We start from the raw sequence: 19,509 nt of genomic DNA, 5'->3' as shown, positions 1-19,509 counted from the left end.
AACTGCTGTGACCATTTTAAATACGGCTAAGTAGGTTAGTACGTATGTAACGTGAACGTTAGGTATAGGTAGGTACCTACTTCTGTCCGAAAAAAGATCTGAGTTAATTACCTACTCTCGTGTTTCACCCAAAAAAGTTTTATTCCTAAAGCTGTGAAAGTTTCTTTCAAATGCTCCTTGAGGAAGTTACCTAAACGAAGTACAAGTATAATTCTAAAATACTCTAACTCTACGCACATTTACAAATAGGTAGCACAAACGCTTAAACAACGCAAAGTTTCCCTTATACTTAATTAACAAAAGTTAATACTCTCGCAGGTATTTAAAGACCTATCCAAACACGTTAATGGCGCAAATCGCTCGCAGCACGGACCAAAACCCATTAAGTTCAAAACTCAATAAACATCATTGTTTCAGCGCTTAACTACGAAAATAACCCGCCAGAGCCGCACGGGGCCGCTTTGGCCCGATCTTCAGCTCTCCGCGACCTCTAATATTCATAAGTCAATTTCCTGCCCCATTAATACGTAACGAAGTAGCGCAAATGGCCTTATCGCTTGTGCGCGATTACTTGCTCGCCGCTCTCTTACATAATTCAACGTATTAAACGAAATTGTTTAAACCTTATTGCTCGATTACGTTTCTCCACCCCTGGCACGCCTCGTTTCCCTCTGCCAATCGGCGGGCGAGTTTTCCTTCTCCCCCTACTCTGGTGGTTGCCCCCTCCTCGAGAGTCCCCGCCCGTATCGTTCCCGGTTTCAGTACACCGTGACGTTCCGATGTTAGGTGCCGACGGTCGTGTCGACCCGTTATTACGCCTGCGTCGACGGATATTTAGCGGCAATCGTTTGCGGGACAAACTGATTTATTTATTCTATATAACAAAATACTCTAAAACTGTTTATCAAAAAAAAAATCTAATACACAGATAAGTTTATAAAATGTCCCATAGGTAGGACATATTGACGTTAAACCTTGTATTGCAACAAACGCTAGCAGTGAAGTGTTAATTAATTGTGCATAAACTATTAAGTATAAAAATAAGACTTATAATCAAGTGCTGAAAACAAAATGACTATCAAAATAGAGCCTAAATAAAAAGAGCTTCAATGTGACATATTAAAATAAAAAAGAGCTATGACGATGCTCGCGATGGCGCGAGGCTCAGAAGACAGAAGGGAGGAAGAGGCCGAGGCGGAATCAGAGGCCAACGGGGAGGTTGACGTTGTAGGCGTAGAAGAGGCCGCACCAGTGGACCTGACGAGGCGGTTGGGGCTCACGAGGCCCCCCGACCGCCCCGCGATTGCATTTTCCGTGGAAAATATCTTGGACCCCACGAAGTTTACCGGTCGGTCAGAGGTGCCCCTGAGATATGACGAGACCTACTGGAGGCCGCATTATGATAGGGACGATAGCGATTCCAGTGAGTAAAATTTGTCCGTTTAAAAGTATATTTTTAATTTTTCCGTGACCATTAGAACGTAAGTACAGCTACGTCATTTGAATAAGAAAGTAAGTAGGTATACCTACTCACCTAAGGTAGGAACGCCAATATAGATCATTTTCCATCCCCACCGTTTTTCTTTGGATTTGAAAAAAAAAAATAAGTACCTACATAGCGGCACGCAATTTTTTATGACTCTGAATAGGTAGGTAAAAAAGTTTTAGCACTGCTGCGTTTTTTAAATAATAACTAGGTATAGGTACCTACTTACCCACTTAAATTAAAATACGCAATTTAAAAAAAAAATCATACCCTGTTTAGCTTGCTTTCAGATTTATTAGAAAAAATCTTCCATTTGAAACAAATTATTAAACTGAGATGCGAGCGACGGCTTATAATTTGGTTTTCTGTTACTTATTCTAAATTTTCTCCGTTCCTTAATTTACTACCCTGATTGATGGCTAAGTATACCTAAGTGATTTTAATTATTCAGTTACCTATTTGATTTTTAGATAAATTATGATTAAGTGCCTAGTTACTATCCATTATAAAGAAAGCAATGAAAATCATTTAAACAGCGTCTTAACCATCTTTCTAAATAAATGTATCTTTGTTTGCATAGTGTTGTTGGTAGTTACCTAATATTCTTAAATGAGAAAAAAAATGTACCTTCTTAAATGTAGTGACTAGTGTCCTAAAAATAGGACGCTGGGAGGTAATGGGTTAATTATTATGCCCGCCCTTCACTCGTGTGCAAATCGTGGTAGCTCTAAGCAAAATTGTTTCACGCCGGTAACGGCCTTTCGCGTCACGATTTCCACGGGAGTGAAGTGCGGGCTTTATAAATGAACGCTGCAAGTAGAGAATGACAAATTAAAAAGTTATAATAATATGGGTACCTACCTAGCATAATTATTTTAAAATAAGCTGGTAGGTACCTCCAGTTTTATATTTTGTTCTTATTAGCAAGGGCAAGCCGAAGTGGTAGATAGGTTACGTAGCATCAGGGTTGTTGTGGATGCCAATAGTACGTAGATCGTTCAAAAGCTAAGAAATACCTAGGTAGGTATTTTAATTTATTAATTAGTATCTAGTACAGTAACGTTTTGCTTTTACACTGTAGTAGGACCTAGGTAAGAAAGTAGGTACCTACCTCCCTACTCCAGCATTTTAATTTAATAGAATATAGTCAGGTAGGTACGACGTTTTAGTTAGTACTTAGGTAGATACCTATTGGTACCTAAATATCCAAATCCAATTATAATTTAAATTACTTAGGTATCTTAGAAATTGCACCATAGATAGAGTAAGACCTAGATCTTTCATTTTACAATTATCATGACAATCATATTATTTTCAATTCCTAGAACAGCCCAATTTGATCGTACCGTCACGAAATAACTAATTAACATGTACAAAAACTTCTAATTTCAAGGTCCACCTTTTTTCAAGTCGGTCTAACAAGGTTTCCCTGTCGTGAAACATTAACAGGCAATTATTTTAATAATGACCAAAGTTGAAAGTCAATTTATACAAATTACTTCATTGTAGTATCGATTGATAACGTGACAAGCTTTCAGGTCTTTACAACGTTATGCTGCGGTTACATAAAAGTAATTTTAGACTTTATACTCATAGAGATAAAGGTGTGGGGACAGATTCGTAGTGGAAGAAATAATCTTGTCCGTCGAACTTGAAGTCTCTATTAAGTACGTGACGAAAGTCAAACGACGTCTACGCTCGTGTGTGCCGGAACTTAGTTTATTTTTAGTTTGGTTTATTAGAAGCTAATAAACGGTTCGTGAATTGAAATGTCAGTTCCGCCATATTGGCTTTGTTGTCCTTTTTTTGGAACGTCCATTTAGGAAAGTTGGTTATTTTTTGCATAGAGTAGACATGTTGCTACAGGCAGTGCATGCCTGGGTTGATTTTGCAAAGCCTTGCAAAACTCAAACCAGACCGTAATAGTTAATTGCTGCAGGTAAGTGTTGGTAATAAGTATAACGAGAGTAGACACATATTATATTATATTTGCTAACATTTTATTAGAGAGGAAAACTGAAAACATAGTAGGTAGCAGTGGCGTGCACAGGGTTTGAAGCCAGGGTAGGCATTAGTTAGGTAGGAACCTGTTTACTGGCAGGTTATAATGTAAAATTTGCATTGAGCTATTACAACTGGGGTAAGCAGTGCATTTATGCCTCTATGACCTGCACGCCACTGGTAGGTAGGTAGGTAGGTAGGTACCTATAAGCTAATGCCAAGAAGTAGAAAATTTTGTAAAAACTACACGACACAACAGACAGACTCTGTCCGTATTTACATGTAGGTAAGGTACATTAAGATCTACACTGAGAACGTCGCTGCCGCCGCTGCTGAGTGTCGACAGATTTGTAACTTCCGGTCAACCTCCGGGATGTTGTTTGTTGAATTAAAATTGTGATGTTTTCCTATTTTTTTCCTGACTACACAAATTTCAAAGCCCTATTTTACCCACTGACCCCCGTTGCCACTTGTCGTTTGTCGCTTAATGTTCCCTGGAACATCTATTTTAAATCCGGACCCGACAAACGACAAGTGGAAGCGGGGGGTTAGGGGTTGAATTTTCAATAATCTTTTCTTAGCGGATGTCTACCTTTTTTTAAATAGAGATAGCGAGCAAAAATTCAGGAATTTGTTAGTCCCCCCCGTGAATAACCCTATGTTGTAGTGCGACTCAGAGGCGTCTTTACCTATGGTGCAGGGTGTGCGGCGCACACGGGCGCCGGGTCTAAGGGGGCGCCGAGCGCCCTCTAATGCGACACCTCCAAAGATGCGTCGATGCCGGCGCTCTCAAAGACCCTGCGCTCGTGTTATGGCCGACGCCGTCATCATTTAAAATTATCATTTAAAATTGCACCATTTGCATCCGAATTTCCGTTTGAAAATATAACTGTTAGTATTCCATTTTGACCCTGCTCCTACTAGACTAGAAGGCGCCAGGGTATACTGGTTGCACACGGGCGCCACAAGGGCTAGAGACGCCTCTTGTGCGAGCTGTGCGTTGATACTTGATAGCTCAGTCAGTCAGTCTTAGCTTTCCTTCTATTTGTAGATAGGTAGGTACTAGATATATGTATCTAAATATATGTACGTTGTCCCACTTCCCGCTAACTTCTTGGTCGTCAGTCCAGCGGGTTGGTGTTCGTCCCACACTGCGCATGCTGGTACGCGGTCTTCACTCCAGCTCCATTCGTTGAGCTGACATCGGTCATCTTGATTCTCCTATAGATTTCCTCCTACAAAACTTATGAATTTTCAATTCCTCTATTTCTTCCGATAGGAAAATGTTTGCAGCATTAAATTCAAAATGGCCGCCCATTAAGATGCCCGATAAGAACGTAGGTAGGTACTTGATGTATTATATGGGATACTTTATTATAGTCATTGTTTCCACCTCATTTGACTATCAGATCTTACTTTAAGGATCTTGAAAATGTGTATTTTTCATGGTTGTTTGTCTACCTAATATTATTAGAACAATAACAATAAACCTAATGTTATAAATAGAACAGGTAGGTTACTACTAAATGATTACCCCCCGACCCCGTCCGCGTGGGTTAAGATATTTTAAAAATCCCGTGGAAACTCTTGGATTTCAGGGATGTTACAGGGATAAAAAGTAGGTACCTACTAGCCTAGTCTCTAGTTTATAGGTATTGTCTCCGGAATACAGACTATCCCAAGCTCTAAATCCGAAATGATTGCCATCAACACACACAGCTGTCGAACGTTGATGCTAGACTTGCAGACTTGCAGATTTAGAAACAGTTTAAGCAACCACAACTTTAAAAAAAGAATCCTATTCTAACAATCAGGGAGATCGTCAAAAAAGAGTCGGTGATGACCCGCTGTGGTCATATAGGTAGGAGATCTCAGGTACGACTCCCGGCGACAATTTGGGATTTTATAATTTCGAAATTATCTCTGGTCTGGTGGGTGGGAGGCTATACGACCGTGGAGTGTACCACCCTACCGGCATAAAGCCGTGCCGCCAAGCGATTTAGCATTCCAGTATGATGCCATGTAGAAATCGATAACAAGGGGTAGGTATCTGAGATAAGTATGAGTTTAATAAAACTACCATATCCCTTCCAAGTTAGCTCGTTTCCATCTTAGACTGCATCATCAATTACCACCAGGTTAGATTGAAGTCAAGGGTTAACGTCATGTAGGTATCTAAGTACCTATAACTACTTACCTAAGTAAGTAATTAGTTGAATTTTAAAAACCTTTGGAACCTGTACAATTACCATGCAAATACGTACCTACACTAACTTCTATACACCATTGGTCCCCACTAGAGTGAGAAAACACCAAATTCCCCCATAAGTCAGACAGAGAGCACCCAACCCTTAGCCGCCGTCCCTTTGGGCACCAATCCGTGAAATTAGACTCGTCTAAACGAATCTAACGATTATTTTATTATCCCTTTTACGCTAAGATTTGTTCCTTGCTCACTCAAATAAAAATAAAAGGTGAATAAGGCGTTTCGGGGGTCAAACGGACATAAATTTCGTTCGTTCACGGTCCATGTTGGCTTATTTTTCGGCTCTTTAGGCGCGAGGAGGCTTTACTTCGCTTGGACAAGGGTTTTTGGAGTCCGTAAATTCGATTTGTTTTACATATTTTATGATATGATAGGGAGTCATCCCTATAATATTATGAGGGACTAGCTTAAGCCCGCGACTTGGTCCGCGTAGAATACTAAACCCCTATCTTACCCCCTTAGGAGTTCAAATTTCAAAAATCCTTTCACAACGGAAATATTTCAGCCTGATCTGTCCAGTAAGTATAAGTAGTTTGAGCTGTGCGTTGATAGATCAGATCAGTCAGTCAACTTTTCCTTTTATTATATTTTTTTATACGTATTACTGATCTAGATTCTAGTGGTTAGCTTGTTCGACTGCGGATGATGAGGCTCTAGGCACAGAATATAATAATATGCTCTGAGTTTGATTTTCGGGTCCAACCAAAAATAATTAAGTATCTAGATTCCTAATGGATTTTTCGGTTAAGAAATTCTCAGTAAGTAGGTACGTAGGTATAGTAAGTAGTTTGAAATGGCAATCGGAGAGGGATAACGCCCCGTACACCCGCACAGCCCCCGCGCTAACCCTGGCTGGCGCGGGTGTGCGTGGCGTCCGCCCGTCTCATACCCCGATCGTCATCTTAACCTGTCGCGGATTATATAGGTATCTACCTACCTACTACCTAGTCTGGAGTTAGTTGGTGGTGTATCATTAGAGATGTATGTGAAGCCGTTGGTCCTGCACCTAATCTCTCTCCGGTCGTGTCGGATTTCCGTCTCAACGGGCTATGAGAGTGAGGGAATAGAGAGTCCTTGACCGATTTTTGAACTTAGTATCTTTTTGCTCTACAGGGACGATAATATTATACCTATCGATAGTTGTAGGTATTCATATCTAAACTAAATAGAAACGGCAAAATCAAGTCCCCTTTTTTCCATTAGCGTTTTCCTCAGTACTTTTCCACAAAGAATTGTGAAAAAGGTTTCGTTAAATAGTATTGTATAGGTAGATCTAGCTTCAGTGTCACCGTTTACCTAGATGCTGATATTTTATCGAATTTCGTAAGTCGCAAATATTTTTAGAAACGCCCGCAAAAAAAATCGCGTGCTTTTTTCGCAGTGCCATTTTTTGCGAGCATCTATTTAGTACTGTAGGAGTTAGTACAAGATTTTACATCTCACCAACGTTGATAGAATTCGAGCGTCAAAACATTTGAACGTTAATGTAAAATGAAACTTGGTGAGTATACCTACCTACTACCTATAGTATTTTAGCTTTATTAGCTTACTATAGTAGGTATTTCAGCGTTTATGAAGACGATCATAGTCGGGTTTTAGTTTTTAACTTTATCTTGTTGAATAATTTATTCAAATCCATAGTTCGTCCAAATAACAAAATAGGTATCTACAGCCAGCAGTCCAAGCGGAAAGCTTGCGAAATTAAATCGGTGGTAGTTAGGTACCTCTACCTACCTACCTAATGAGTTTTCGACTTTAAAACAAGAGGTTTAAGCCCATTTTACTTTGAGGTTCTTGTGTTCGACGATCGAATTCTATTAAAGTTCGTGAGTAGTAACATCTCATAGTAAGTAGGTACCTACTAACCCTATAGAAATCGTAATTTTTTCCGCACTCTCCGATTCGCAACGCAGATCGTTGCCCTGACGACTAAGTGCCGTGACAAGTCGATATGGCAATTGGGCAGTGCGGGACAGTGCTGGTGACATGTGGGTGTGCGGGGCGTCCCCCGCCTCATACCCCGATTGCCATCTCGACCTGTCGTTTATAGTTAGTGTAGAGATAGGTAATAAGGGAGATCGCCCACTGCGACTTTTTGCAGCGATTCAGTAGCGCGCGTTTGCATCGCTAAGTACCTAGCTACTGATGGTACGATTACACCTAACGAGTACAGTGGCGAGTCAGTGTTCTCGGCCGAGTACTCGGTTGGTATAAACACTTAACGAGTGCAATTTCGCCACAATTTCTCAGCCACAGCACTGTCTCGGCCGAGTGACATTTTACTGTCTCGCTTCACTACTCGGTAGGTGTAATCGTACCATTAGGTACTTATCTACTTTTGTATCGCTAAGTACCTAGGTACCTACTTACTACCTAATGAAACATAGGTACCTACCTATTATTACTTTATGTGGTGGTAGTAAAGTCCATGTGCTCGGTAGTGGTCCAGCGATGTGTTGATTATGATGAAAAAAAAAGCAGTTTAAAATTGTAATTTTGCGGCAAACCTGAGCCGTGACCTATTTAAGGCCGTTGCAATTCGCGGCGGTGTCACGGGGCGGTTTTCACGTAATTTCAGGGTAGTAATTAAAAAGTCAGCGCTGGCAGCATTAAGCCCTCGTTTACGCGCCTCCGCGCTCGGGTTCATGGTGTAAACACCCCTTTCATTTCGTGTTTACACCACTTCAAAGTTGAGTTTACCCCGGTTTTACGTAATTGTTAAAATCGTTAATTTTCGCCGGTAATTTTCTGACTTGGCATGTTCAATGTTCATTCGGTTGTCTATCACTAAAATAAGATGTTCAAGTGAAGTGTCACTATTTAAAAGTATAGTCGAAGTGACATTCAGCATTTAGCTCGATGCGCCTCTGGACACAGGTGTTGTTGTGACTTGTGATAGCTTTTTCTATTTTGACTTTCAAGTTTCAATATACTTAGGTAGAGATACGAATATTCACAAAATTTTCCTTTCCTAGAGCCTTTCCAAGAGCGCGCCACCAAACAAGGTCCTCCGCCTTCCTCATCCTTCTTCAGGTCATTGGTCCAGCGCGCTGGAGGTCATTCCCATCGGCCGTCGGTTCTGCGACAGACATGACCTGCCCATTGCTACTTCAGCTTGCTAATCCTTTTAGCTATGTCGGTCGCTTTTGTTCTTCTGCGAATTTCCTCGTTGCGGATTTTATCCCTGAGAGTGATACCTAACATAGTTCGCTCCATAGCATGCTGAGCGACTTTAGTGGACGAGGCCAACTGTCAGTGTCCACGTTCAATATGAGTTTATCCGTTTATTACAACTTACAAGGCCAATGTTTAGAGCAGCTGTGAATAAAATCATAGCCTTAGGAGATGGCACTCGAAGAGAAAGAAGAATAAGTATTTATATATTTTATTACTACTTATACACACAAAGGCGTTTCGAGTCAGTCGAGTCTGTAGGTATACCTACGTGATACTTACTCGTAGTTAGGTATACTAATTAGGACCTAAGTAAGTAGGCAGAGGCGTCTTTACCTATGGTGCAGGGTGTGCGGCGCACACGGGCGCCGGGTCTAAGGGGGCGCCGAGCGCCCTCTAATGCGACACCTCCAAAGATGCGTCGATGCCGGCGCTCTCAAAGACCCTGCGCTCGTGTTATGGCCGACGCCGTCATCATTTAAAATTGCACCATTTGCATCCAAATTTCCGTTTGAAAATATAACTGTTACTTAGTATTCCATTTTGACCCTGCTCCTACTAGACTAGAGGGCGCCAGGGTACTGGTTGCACACGTGCGCCACAAGGGCTAGAGACGCCTCTGTCTAGGTATGTAGGTACCTACCTATAAGATAATTTAATCGTAAGCTAGTTAGTAAATAGGTTCACTTTTAATATACAGCACTTAAAACACACATGACAAATAAATTAAGTCTGAAACGCTTGCAATATCGTTTAACATAACTGCGAACACGGATACACCCTCTCCCGGAATCACCCGACCAAGAATTCTACCCAAATTACACTTCTCTATTTTCTTCATTTAACAAATTGATGGTCCTTGTTTACGGATCCATTCCTCATAAAAATACACCGTAATCTACAATCTTTAGAGTTTAAATTTCGTTGGCATACCCAACAAAGGAGTTGGAACGCTTACGCCCAAAAGTAAGGTTCGAAGTTTGTACTAATGTAATAGTGTCAAGGGATTTTTAGCTTTATTTAGTGTACTCCAAAGTTCTTAATAGCTTGCCAATAGATAGAAGGGGGAATTTGCGGTTCAAGTTTGTAATTAATAAAGCCCTCTCGATTACAAGTGCCTTTCCTCGCAGGGATTTGGGCGGACCGTGTTTCGAGACTGAAAATTATTGTGTAAAAGCTTTTGATCCTGACTTTGATATTATGTTTGCATGTACAGTAAGTATAATAGATATACCTAACCTTTATTGGTACCTATAGGTATTAACGATTGTGAACTGGCAACATGTCCAACCTCAAATTATTTGACGAATCATTTAGATACACCTACCTACGAGTACCTACCTTTCGATACTCCGCAGTGTCACAGTTATCTCGTATGTTACTCTTTAACGCTAAAGCTACTGGACAGATTTGGCTGAAATTTAGGCTACTTTTTATCCCGGACAATTAAAGAGTTCGTATGGGATTTTGAATAACCTTAATCCACGCGGACGAAGTCGCGGGCATCAGCTAGTATAAAATGTAAATCCGTTATTCGTTCAGCAAAGTAAGTATAACTCATACCTATAAAAGGCTTTTTAAATAATAAATGTAAAGTCCTGCAGAGTGACATCGACTAGACTATAAAAAAAAAATTAAATTTAAATCTACGCGAATTCGCAGGCTTCAGCTAGTATTATGATACCTAGGTACATACTTAGGTAGGTATAGTAGGTAGGTTTTCCCTCCCTACTTGCAAATCCGACCAGTGTTTACACGGCCTACAAGCTTTGATAGCCACGATGCCTATTTAGGGGAAAAGCTAGGGAAAGGCTCCACTTTTGCGACTACCCGCCAATCTGTTTTGTTTGGAAAAGCGGATCTAAATATTTCATTATATTAATATAATAGGTACTTTTTTTTTAAACTAACTTATGCTCGCGACTTCGTCCGCGTAGACTACACAATTTTCAAACCCCTATTTCAACCTCTTAGGAGTTGAACTTTCAAAAACCCTTTCTTAACGGCTGCCTATGTCATAATAGTTATCTGCATGCCAAATTTCCAGCCCGATCCGTCCAGTAGTTTGATCGGCGCGTTGATAGATCAGTCAGTCAGTCAGTCACCTTTTCCTTTTATATTACTTATATTTAGATTTAGATGAATCATCATCATCATGATCAACCCATCACCGGCTCACTACAGAGCGCGGGTCTCCTCTCAGAGTGAGAAGGGTTTTTGGCCATAGTCTACCACGCTGGCCATGTGCGGATTGGTAGACTTCACACACCTTTGAGAACATTATGGAGAACTCTCAGGCATGCAGGTTTCCTCACGATGTTTTCCTTCACCGTTAAAGCAAGTGATATTTAATTAATTAAAACGCACATAACTCCAAAAAGTTAGAGGTGCGTGCCCGGGATCGAACCCCCGAACTCCGATTAGAAGGCGGACGTCCTAACCACTAGGCTATCGCAGCTTTTTTAATTAGATGAATACCTCCCTATAATTAGTACCTTACCTTCAGCACACTTGGCACATTTTTTTTTTTATCGTTGTACTTTTATATTTCTGTGACATTATTTACCTACTTATGTGCCTATAATATTATGGTACTAGCTGATGTCCGCGGCTTCACCCGTGTCGGTTTTTAAAAATCCTGTGGGAACTTTTGATTGTCCAGGACGAAAAGTAGCCTTACCGTAGTAGCTCGTCCCTCTCTGTACCTACTTCGTATTTCTATACCAAATTTCGTAAAACATGTAAACGGCTTCGGCATTCTTTAAAAAATATTTTAAAAAACTGACTTCGAAAAACACTAGGTACAAAGTAAATGTCCCAATAGTCCCTGGCGCTAGGACTTTGAAGTCGCGAGTGGCTGCACTTTCTCCAGGATGTGTCCAACGGGCGTCGCGCGAGAGAGGCACCGGCGTACGTTCTTTAGAGTTCCCGGAGCCTCTCAATAACGCACTGAGGAGGGCCACCGAGGGGGTTTTAGTGGGTAGAAATCCCACATAACCCGATTGGGTATCTTCAGAAGATTTCCCCCTCGAAAAAAAAAAGGTACAAAATAAAAATAACATTTGTTTCTACACGTGAATCTACTACTGGAACGTAGCCCTTATAGGACGTATTTTAATTTATTTTGAGTCACGCGTCGCAAGCGCACCCACAATATATCTGTCGACAGAACATCTGCTTGTGATTTTATAGCGCTAATTCGTACAGGGCGATCTGGACAACCGACTTTACCGAGGAAAATCTTAAACGATTCATATCAACAACCTAATTTGAGCTTAATCATTAACCTCGTAAGTCTTATTTTTAATTGATACGCTTTCGTAGTTGTGACGTTATTCGTTATTGAATATTGGCAATAAAGTGTCAGAAAATATGTTTTGCTTTGTATTATAAAGTTTCAAATTATCGCTTATGATATGTTTTTGAGATATCATGACGTTTGTATTTATGAGTCGTGGTCCGTGGATCTTTGTTTGCTGGTTTAAAAATAGAGATTTCCCTTTATTTCCAAGTTGTGCCAGATCCGTTTTTCCACGCACATGCAAACTGCGGAATCGACTCCCTTCGGCGGCGCGGCGGCGGCGGCGCGTTCCAGTTAGATTCCAATATGGGGTTATTGTCTATTGAAGTGACGGACCGACATATTCCTGAAAGGCCGACAATGCATTGGCGGTTCCTTTAGTACTGAAAACGTTCATGGGCGTTTGGTCGCTTTTTTATTAAAAAACCAACAATATAATAGTTAGGTACTTACGTACCTAGGTATATTTTACTACCTAGTGCCTTCCTATACTTACCTGGGTGTATTAGTACCTACTTATTTGATTTACAATTATTTATACATAGTTTCTTGTGGAAAACTGGTTATAATTCTTTCGTATGATCCACACAGTTAAATTCATAGATAGAAAAAAAAATTGTAATGATTGTTAGAAATAGTATAGTTATGCTCCTAATAAATACAGTACCTACCTAATGGTCTAGAATAATATAAAAATTAAAAATTTACAAATAAAACGCACATTCGGTTGCGGAAGTAATCCATCTTAAAGCGAGAAATATGTATTTCTGTTACAGCAAATTAATACATGAAATTCAGTGTGGTTAACATAAAATACAAGGAAAAGTACCCAAAACGTCGAACACAAATAAAACACTTATAAATATTACACTTTATAATTTCCCACCAAAAAGCGACTCCTGTCCCCAGAAGGCATCGTGTGGTCAGATATTTTAGCATAATAATTTTGGATAGGTAGTTTTAGTTAATTTTTAGACGTGTGGCCTAGTTGTGACAACAGGCAACGCATACCTATCAATTGATTGCAATTGTCAAGCAATGTTGCCCTAAATCGGTAGGTAACTGGATGGGTGACCAACTTTGGAGGTTCAAATTTGGTCTTTTCGTTTCCTCCATGCCTCTGAGAGCACTTTAAGGTCGCGTCGGTCCAGGTTATTATCACTAATATCTGATAATAACTGTAAAAGCTAAGAATCGAAATCTCCTTCTTTTCGATCTGGGAACCCACCGCATTATTATCCCAAGAGAACTCCTGCCATCATGTGATTAATGGAAAGGAGTCACGACCCTCAGCAATGAGGAATACGACTTTAAAAGAAAAAAGCTAAAATATGTGCTACAATACCGGACCATACGGTCAAAAATGTAGGTCCTATTTAATGATACTAATTCGCTTATATAGCAGGTTTAAAACTATTTCTAGGGTCTGGGAACCCACTGCATTATTAGGTATACCAAGCCTACCATTGTGAATAACGGAAAGGGGTTATGACCCTCAGCATTGAAGAATAGTGCAGTGACAGAAACTCTTTTCAAAATGTTATCTGTAGAAAAGGAAATATAGAGATCGTACGTAAACCAATCACTTCTATATGCATAGAATTCATTGTGGTAAACCTATGTTTTACATCGTAGTGAAATTGGGAATTCTTTCATTTTCCGGGATAAAAAGTAGCCCATGTCAGTCTGCGTGATGCAAGCTATCTCTGAACCAAATTTCATAAATATCGTTTAAACGGGTGGGCCATTAAGAATCCCGTTTTCCTCAAGAGTTAAGCATTTCCAATGTAACTTAATTTATTATTACTTTGTAACTACAATTTTGGTACATGAATAATAAAATAAATAAATAAAATAAGAGTTTCCTCTTTGATTTTTCGGGATTCTTAGCCCTGCTCTCAAGTTTTCTTTGAGGCGTGTTGCTTAACGTTTTCCAGTTAGATTTTTATATGGAATCGTCACGTCAATACGAAACATTTTCAGAATGATATAACGATCGTTTCCGTTTCCCTCTCAATCTACAAGTGTTGCCACTGCAAAATGGTTTTAGGGCTATTAATTTTTAACACGGCAACATTGGCAACAAAATTTAAATGTCCGGAAACATTAAAATATAATTTACGAGTGTTTTATTGTGTTTAGTGAAATTAGTGAACTACTCGGTCTAATGGCCGACAGGATGTATAAATATTAGCGGAATTGTCCCGGTGTTTAGTTGGAACGACGGAATGGCCGAATCGCAGTGGAATAGCGATAAAATATCATTAATAAAATCACCACAGCTACAGATTTAAAGCAACCTAGCAAGCAAGTTTTCAAATTGTGAATAGTAATTAATTGATGCCCGCGTCTTTGTCCGCATGATTATCTACTTACTTATATAGGTTTTTAAAAATCCTGCCGAAACTTTTTTTTGCGATAAAAAGTATTCTATATTGGGTTAATTTAAGCTCCATTCCAATAGCCAAATCTGTTCAGTCATTCTAATGTGAACGATTATTATTATCAAAATACAAACTTTCACATTTTTAACATTATTGGGATTAATACTGCTTCAGTACTGAGTTAACATATCTACATATCACCAATTTCGTCATTGGCAGTAAGCGAGACCGTGGCCGAGTGGTCAAGGCATCGGGCGCGAACCCAGAAGATGCGGGTTCGATTCCTGCCGGTTACGCAATTTTTGATATGTACCTATTTAAAATTATTTAGTTAATACTTCAGATGTAAAATTTTATTTCATGTCGGAAAACTTGTGGTCAGAGACTCAGGGCGCTACCACCGAGAGATGAAAGTAGATCCTAGTGAGACAAGCCGGCAAGAAACTCTTTCCAAAACACAAAATTTGCACAAAATGTTGCAATGATAATATGTGGATATGGGTAATAAGCAGATACTTACTTACCGACTTATGTAATGTTAAAAAAAACCGGCCAAGTGCGAGTCAGGCTCGCGCAATGAGGGTTCCGTACTACAGTCGTATTTTTTCGACATTTTGCACGATGATTCAAAAACTATGATGCATAAAAATAAATAAATAACAATCTGTTTTTGAATGTACAGGTAAAACCCTTTCATAATATGATACCTCACTTGATATAGTCACTCACTTCTAAAGTTGAAAATTTATTTTGTGTGATCTAACCCTAAATTCACGGTTTTCAGATTTTTCCCCAAATGTCAGCTATAAGATCTACCTACCTGCCAAATTTCATGATTCTAGGTCAACGGGAAGTACCCTGTAGGTTTATTGACAGACAGACGGACAGACAGACAGTAGGTATATCTTGTTGCTGAATGCGAAGCCAATTGCTTCTATGCACCTATAAATATAAAACATTGGAAATACTACATTGAACTTTAAATACCTATCTTATTGAAACATTTTGATGATTTTGCCTTATGACAAGAGCAACTGCTGAGTTTCTTGCTGGTTCTTCTCAGTACAACCTGCTTTCTAAACCGATGGTATGGTGGTAGAGTTTTGTCATAAGCCTACCTACCTACATGAATTCTGAAATAAATAAATTCATTTCGTTTTATTATTTTTAAACGGACACCAAGACGGACACATCTTAGGCACATTTAAACATCAATTTATAGAATGACAGCATCTTTATCTGTCATAACATGTAGACTGCGGCAATAATTTTCGCTGGCTTCATATAACTTCATATTTAAATTATAGGCGTCGTTTTCGTTTACTGCGGATCTTATACTAAATGAATTTGATGCGTTTTATGAGCAGTTTTAATTCTTTAAATTTATTATTAGTTTGGTAACTAATGAAAAGTAGACATGAGATTTTATGAATAACTAGCTTAGTAGGTAGGTAGGTACCTATTTATGCTCGCGACTTTGTCCGCGCGGAAAAAGTAAAACTAAGTAATTTACTAAAAAAGAATTTCCGTAAAAGTCGTACCTATTTAGGTACCTAATTGACCTATGATTCAGGTTTAAAAAAACTTTTATCATAATCCGCCGTGGATAAAAATTATTAAAAAAGCAGCACCCTTTTAAAGTTCGCCTGACCGCAACTTCTTACCTAGCCATACTCCCATTAACACCCTATCTAAAAATACAAATAAGTAATTTTTTTTAAATCTTAATTGTTATGGTTTTTTGTCCGACACGTACACGCCAGCCCCATCGCAACCTAAATTACGATCTAAATTACATAATGGAATGCGACTGATATAAGTCCCGCAAATTGCTATTGCGCTGGAATCATGTCTCATTAAAATATCGAAATGACGTCATTTTGACGTCAGCCGAAATAGGTAAAAATATACCATCAGCTAGCAGCAGCTGACGTCACTAAAATTGCGGCCACACGCATTAGCAATTTGCGGGACTTAGGTACTTATAGGTACAGCCGAAGAGATATAACTGCCTGTGCAGAAATATTTCAATAATCGATTTTACCTTTCTTTTCCAGTAAAAGACCATCTCCAACACTCGGACCTAGAAGCAGACGATGTGGAGACGGATGACCAAACCTCCAACATGGATGACGACATCCTCACCCAATCAGACCTCGACGAAAACGGCGACCCCAAGAGCCCAAACAGTTCTGGCTCCAAAAAGAAGAACGGGTCTTCTAGGGACTCCAAAGGGGGCACGAAACCCAGAAGAGCCCGAACTGCGTTTACTTACGAACAATTGGTGTCATTGGAGAATAAATTCAAGACTACTAGATATCTTTCTGTGTGTGAAAGGCTTAATTTGGCGCTGAGTCTTAGTCTAACGGAAACTCAGGTTAGTTTTTAACTGCAATTATTATTTAGGTAACTAGCGACCCGCCGTTTCGCACGGGTAGCTTATTACAATTTTCGTAGGGATCTCTAATTTTTTTGAAAATAAAATATAGGCTACGTCACTCAGAAATAATGTAGCTTTTTACTGGTGAAAGAATTTTCAGAATCAGGTGCCAGACCTTCGTCATTTTATAAAAGATGAAAGTTTCTCTGCGTATTGTCCTAACACTGGGAGGAACGTTTGTTTGGATCATGGTGGCTTTGGGAGATAACAGTTAGCACGTTTGCGTCCAGCAAGAAACTCGGCGGTTGCTCTTTTCTGTAAGTAGTAGGTACCTAATTTAATTTGGGATTTTCTTGTGCAGGTTAAAATCTGGTTCCAAAACCGTCGAACGAAGTGGAAAAAGCAGAATCCAGGGATGGATGTGAACAGCCCCACCGTGCCGCCTCCTCCAGCGGGGGCCTTCCCTTCAGGTCCATATCCAGGGGGGCTGTTGTACTCGCACGGGGTCCCCTACCCCTTCACAGGCCCTGGACCTTACGCCCCATACTTCCACCACCTAGCTGCTAACCACCACCATAGCCATGGCTCTTTGGGTCATTCCCATACGTGATTGTGGCAACGACCTGGGTCCCAAGACCCCAGGGTCGACAAGGAAAACGAAAATGTACTTTCGAATTAGTGGTGACTTTTGTAACTAATTAATTATTGTAATATTATTAATAGTGTTACGTGGTTTTACATGCTTAAATTATTATGATATTGGACAGTGAGTGATTTTAATTGATAAGTAATTTAAATGTAAATAATGTAAAGTATTATAAAATATTGCTTTTAAGAATTTTTGATGCGAAAAGAGTTATCAATTAATTATTCAATCAATCAAGATCCTACATAGTCGAAATTCCTTGGGCTCGTAAATTGAAATAGACTCCTACGAAGCAAGTTCTTATTTCCAGCATTGGACTTAAAAGCTCACTAAGTATTTTGATTTTTATTTCACTTTAACTGACCTACCTACCTTATTTTTGGGAAGCTGACTACCTATTTGAGTTTACATGAATAAAGAGATAATAAAAGCCTTTTGATCACAAGTAAAAAATAATAACTGTAAGTAATATACTAATAGTGCAATTCTATGTTTTAATAATTAAATAACTAAGTAGCATACTAAGATGAAATTATGAATCGATTGTGATACATATTTTAAGAAAGAATGATTAAATAAATAGTCACATTTTTATTTCTCAGACCATGAATTTATTTAAGACTTATGACTACATTTAAAACTAGCTTATGCTCGCGACTTCGTCTGCGTAGACTACACAAATTTCAAACCTCTATTTCACCCCCTTAGGGGTTGAATTTTCAAAAATCCTTTCTTAGCGAATGCCTATGCGTCATTCCTAATAGCTATCTTCATGCCAAATTTCAGCCCGATCCGTCCAGTAAGTAGTTTGAGCTGTGCGTTGATAGATCAGTCAGTCAGTCAGTTAGTCAGTCAGTCACCTTTTCCTATTATATATTTAGATTTAAAACTAGATAAATGATGCTCGCGACTTCGTCCGCGTGGATTTAGGTTTTTAAAAATCCCGTGGGATGTCTTTGGGCACCAGTGACTACATTTCATATCTATCCCGATTTAAAGCGTCGCGCGTCGCCTTTAAATGACGAATTAATGGGATTGAGTATTTCCAATACAAAAACTGTCCAAACGCGAACGTCACATTAATAAAATATTAACCAATTTCTCTCAAGGAGGCTCTCAATAATTAATCGGCGCGTATTTTTTCGCCTCATCAGTAATTAAATTATTGTATTAATATTTGTACAGTTTACCTACTTTTAAGGCTAATTTTTAAAACTTTGTATCGTATAAATTTGTATTGTAACATAATATGTATTATCAATACACTTAAAGCCTGTAGCACATCTCCGCTGCGTAACCCTAGCACCGAAACCTCTAAAGTTCCGCCATGACTGCGTTGTATGAGTTGTAGGTATGACATGCGAAAGACAAGCGAAACTGCCTGTTTTAATGCATAGATTTGACTATGATTTCATCTCTTTGGGGCTGTCTCCACGAGCGAGAGTATCGCGACGAGTCCGCGCTTCTATCGTCGGGTAATCTCCACGAACGAGCGATTATTCCGCCACCATATCGTCACGACTCGTGACGGAATCACAGCGTGTCCGCGACGACTCGTAACGGAATCGCCGCATTTTCGATGCGTTGTGCTTTTGTTGAAAGAGTTCAGTTAGGTGCCAGACAAGAGCGAAATAAGTAGTGTCTCAGTTAATAAAATAATTCTTAATTATGGATGTAGTGGCGTTTGAGAGCGCGCCCGCCGCGCGCTCGCTGCGAGAGCGCCACGTTCTGCGGCGAGCGCGCCACCAGTAGCGACGATACCGCGGCGATAGGACGACGTTACGCGCGCACATTGCCACTCGTCGCATCGCCGCGATATCATCGCCGTGTGGAGACACGTTCTTAGAGAGTATATAGAAATACGTGGCACG

General features: G+C 39.7%; 1 protein-coding gene across 1 annotated transcript; it reads left to right on the top strand.

Annotated features, from left to right (window-relative positions):
• Positions 1 to 786: 786 nt before the first annotated feature.
• Positions 787 to 18,503, top strand: slou (homeodomain transcription factor slouch). Its single transcript, XM_034981344.2, has 3 exons — positions 787 to 1,423; positions 16,670 to 16,989; positions 17,354 to 18,503. Exons 1-3 carry the CDS (start codon positions 1,138 to 1,140, stop codon positions 17,600 to 17,602), a joined length of 855 nt encoding a protein of 284 aa, XP_034837235.1. The 5' UTR covers positions 787 to 1,137; the 3' UTR covers positions 17,603 to 18,503.
• The last annotated feature ends 1,006 nt before the right edge of the window (positions 18,504 to 19,509 follow it).

This window comes from Maniola hyperantus, chromosome 24, assembly GCF_902806685.2.
Source record: "Maniola hyperantus chromosome 24, iAphHyp1.2, whole genome shotgun sequence".
Taxonomy (NCBI): Eukaryota; Metazoa; Arthropoda; class Insecta; order Lepidoptera; family Nymphalidae; genus Maniola; species Maniola hyperantus.
Note: the sequence above shows the minus strand (reverse complement) of the source record. Positions and strands in the feature narration are given on the sequence as shown.

Bases quoted from the DNA above. Each gene is read 5' to 3' on its own strand.
- slou (XM_034981344.2), top strand. From the start codon at position 1,138: ATGACGATGCTCGCGATGGCGCGAGGCTCAGAAGACAGAAGGGAGGAA. The intron at 1,424-16,669 runs GTGAGTAAAATT...TTTCTTTTCCAG, and splicing joins TAGGGACGATAGCGATTCCA to TAAAAGACCATCTCCAACAC. The intron at 16,990-17,353 runs GTTAGTTTTTAA...TTTCTTGTGCAG, and splicing joins TTAGTCTAACGGAAACTCAG to GTTAAAATCTGGTTCCAAAA.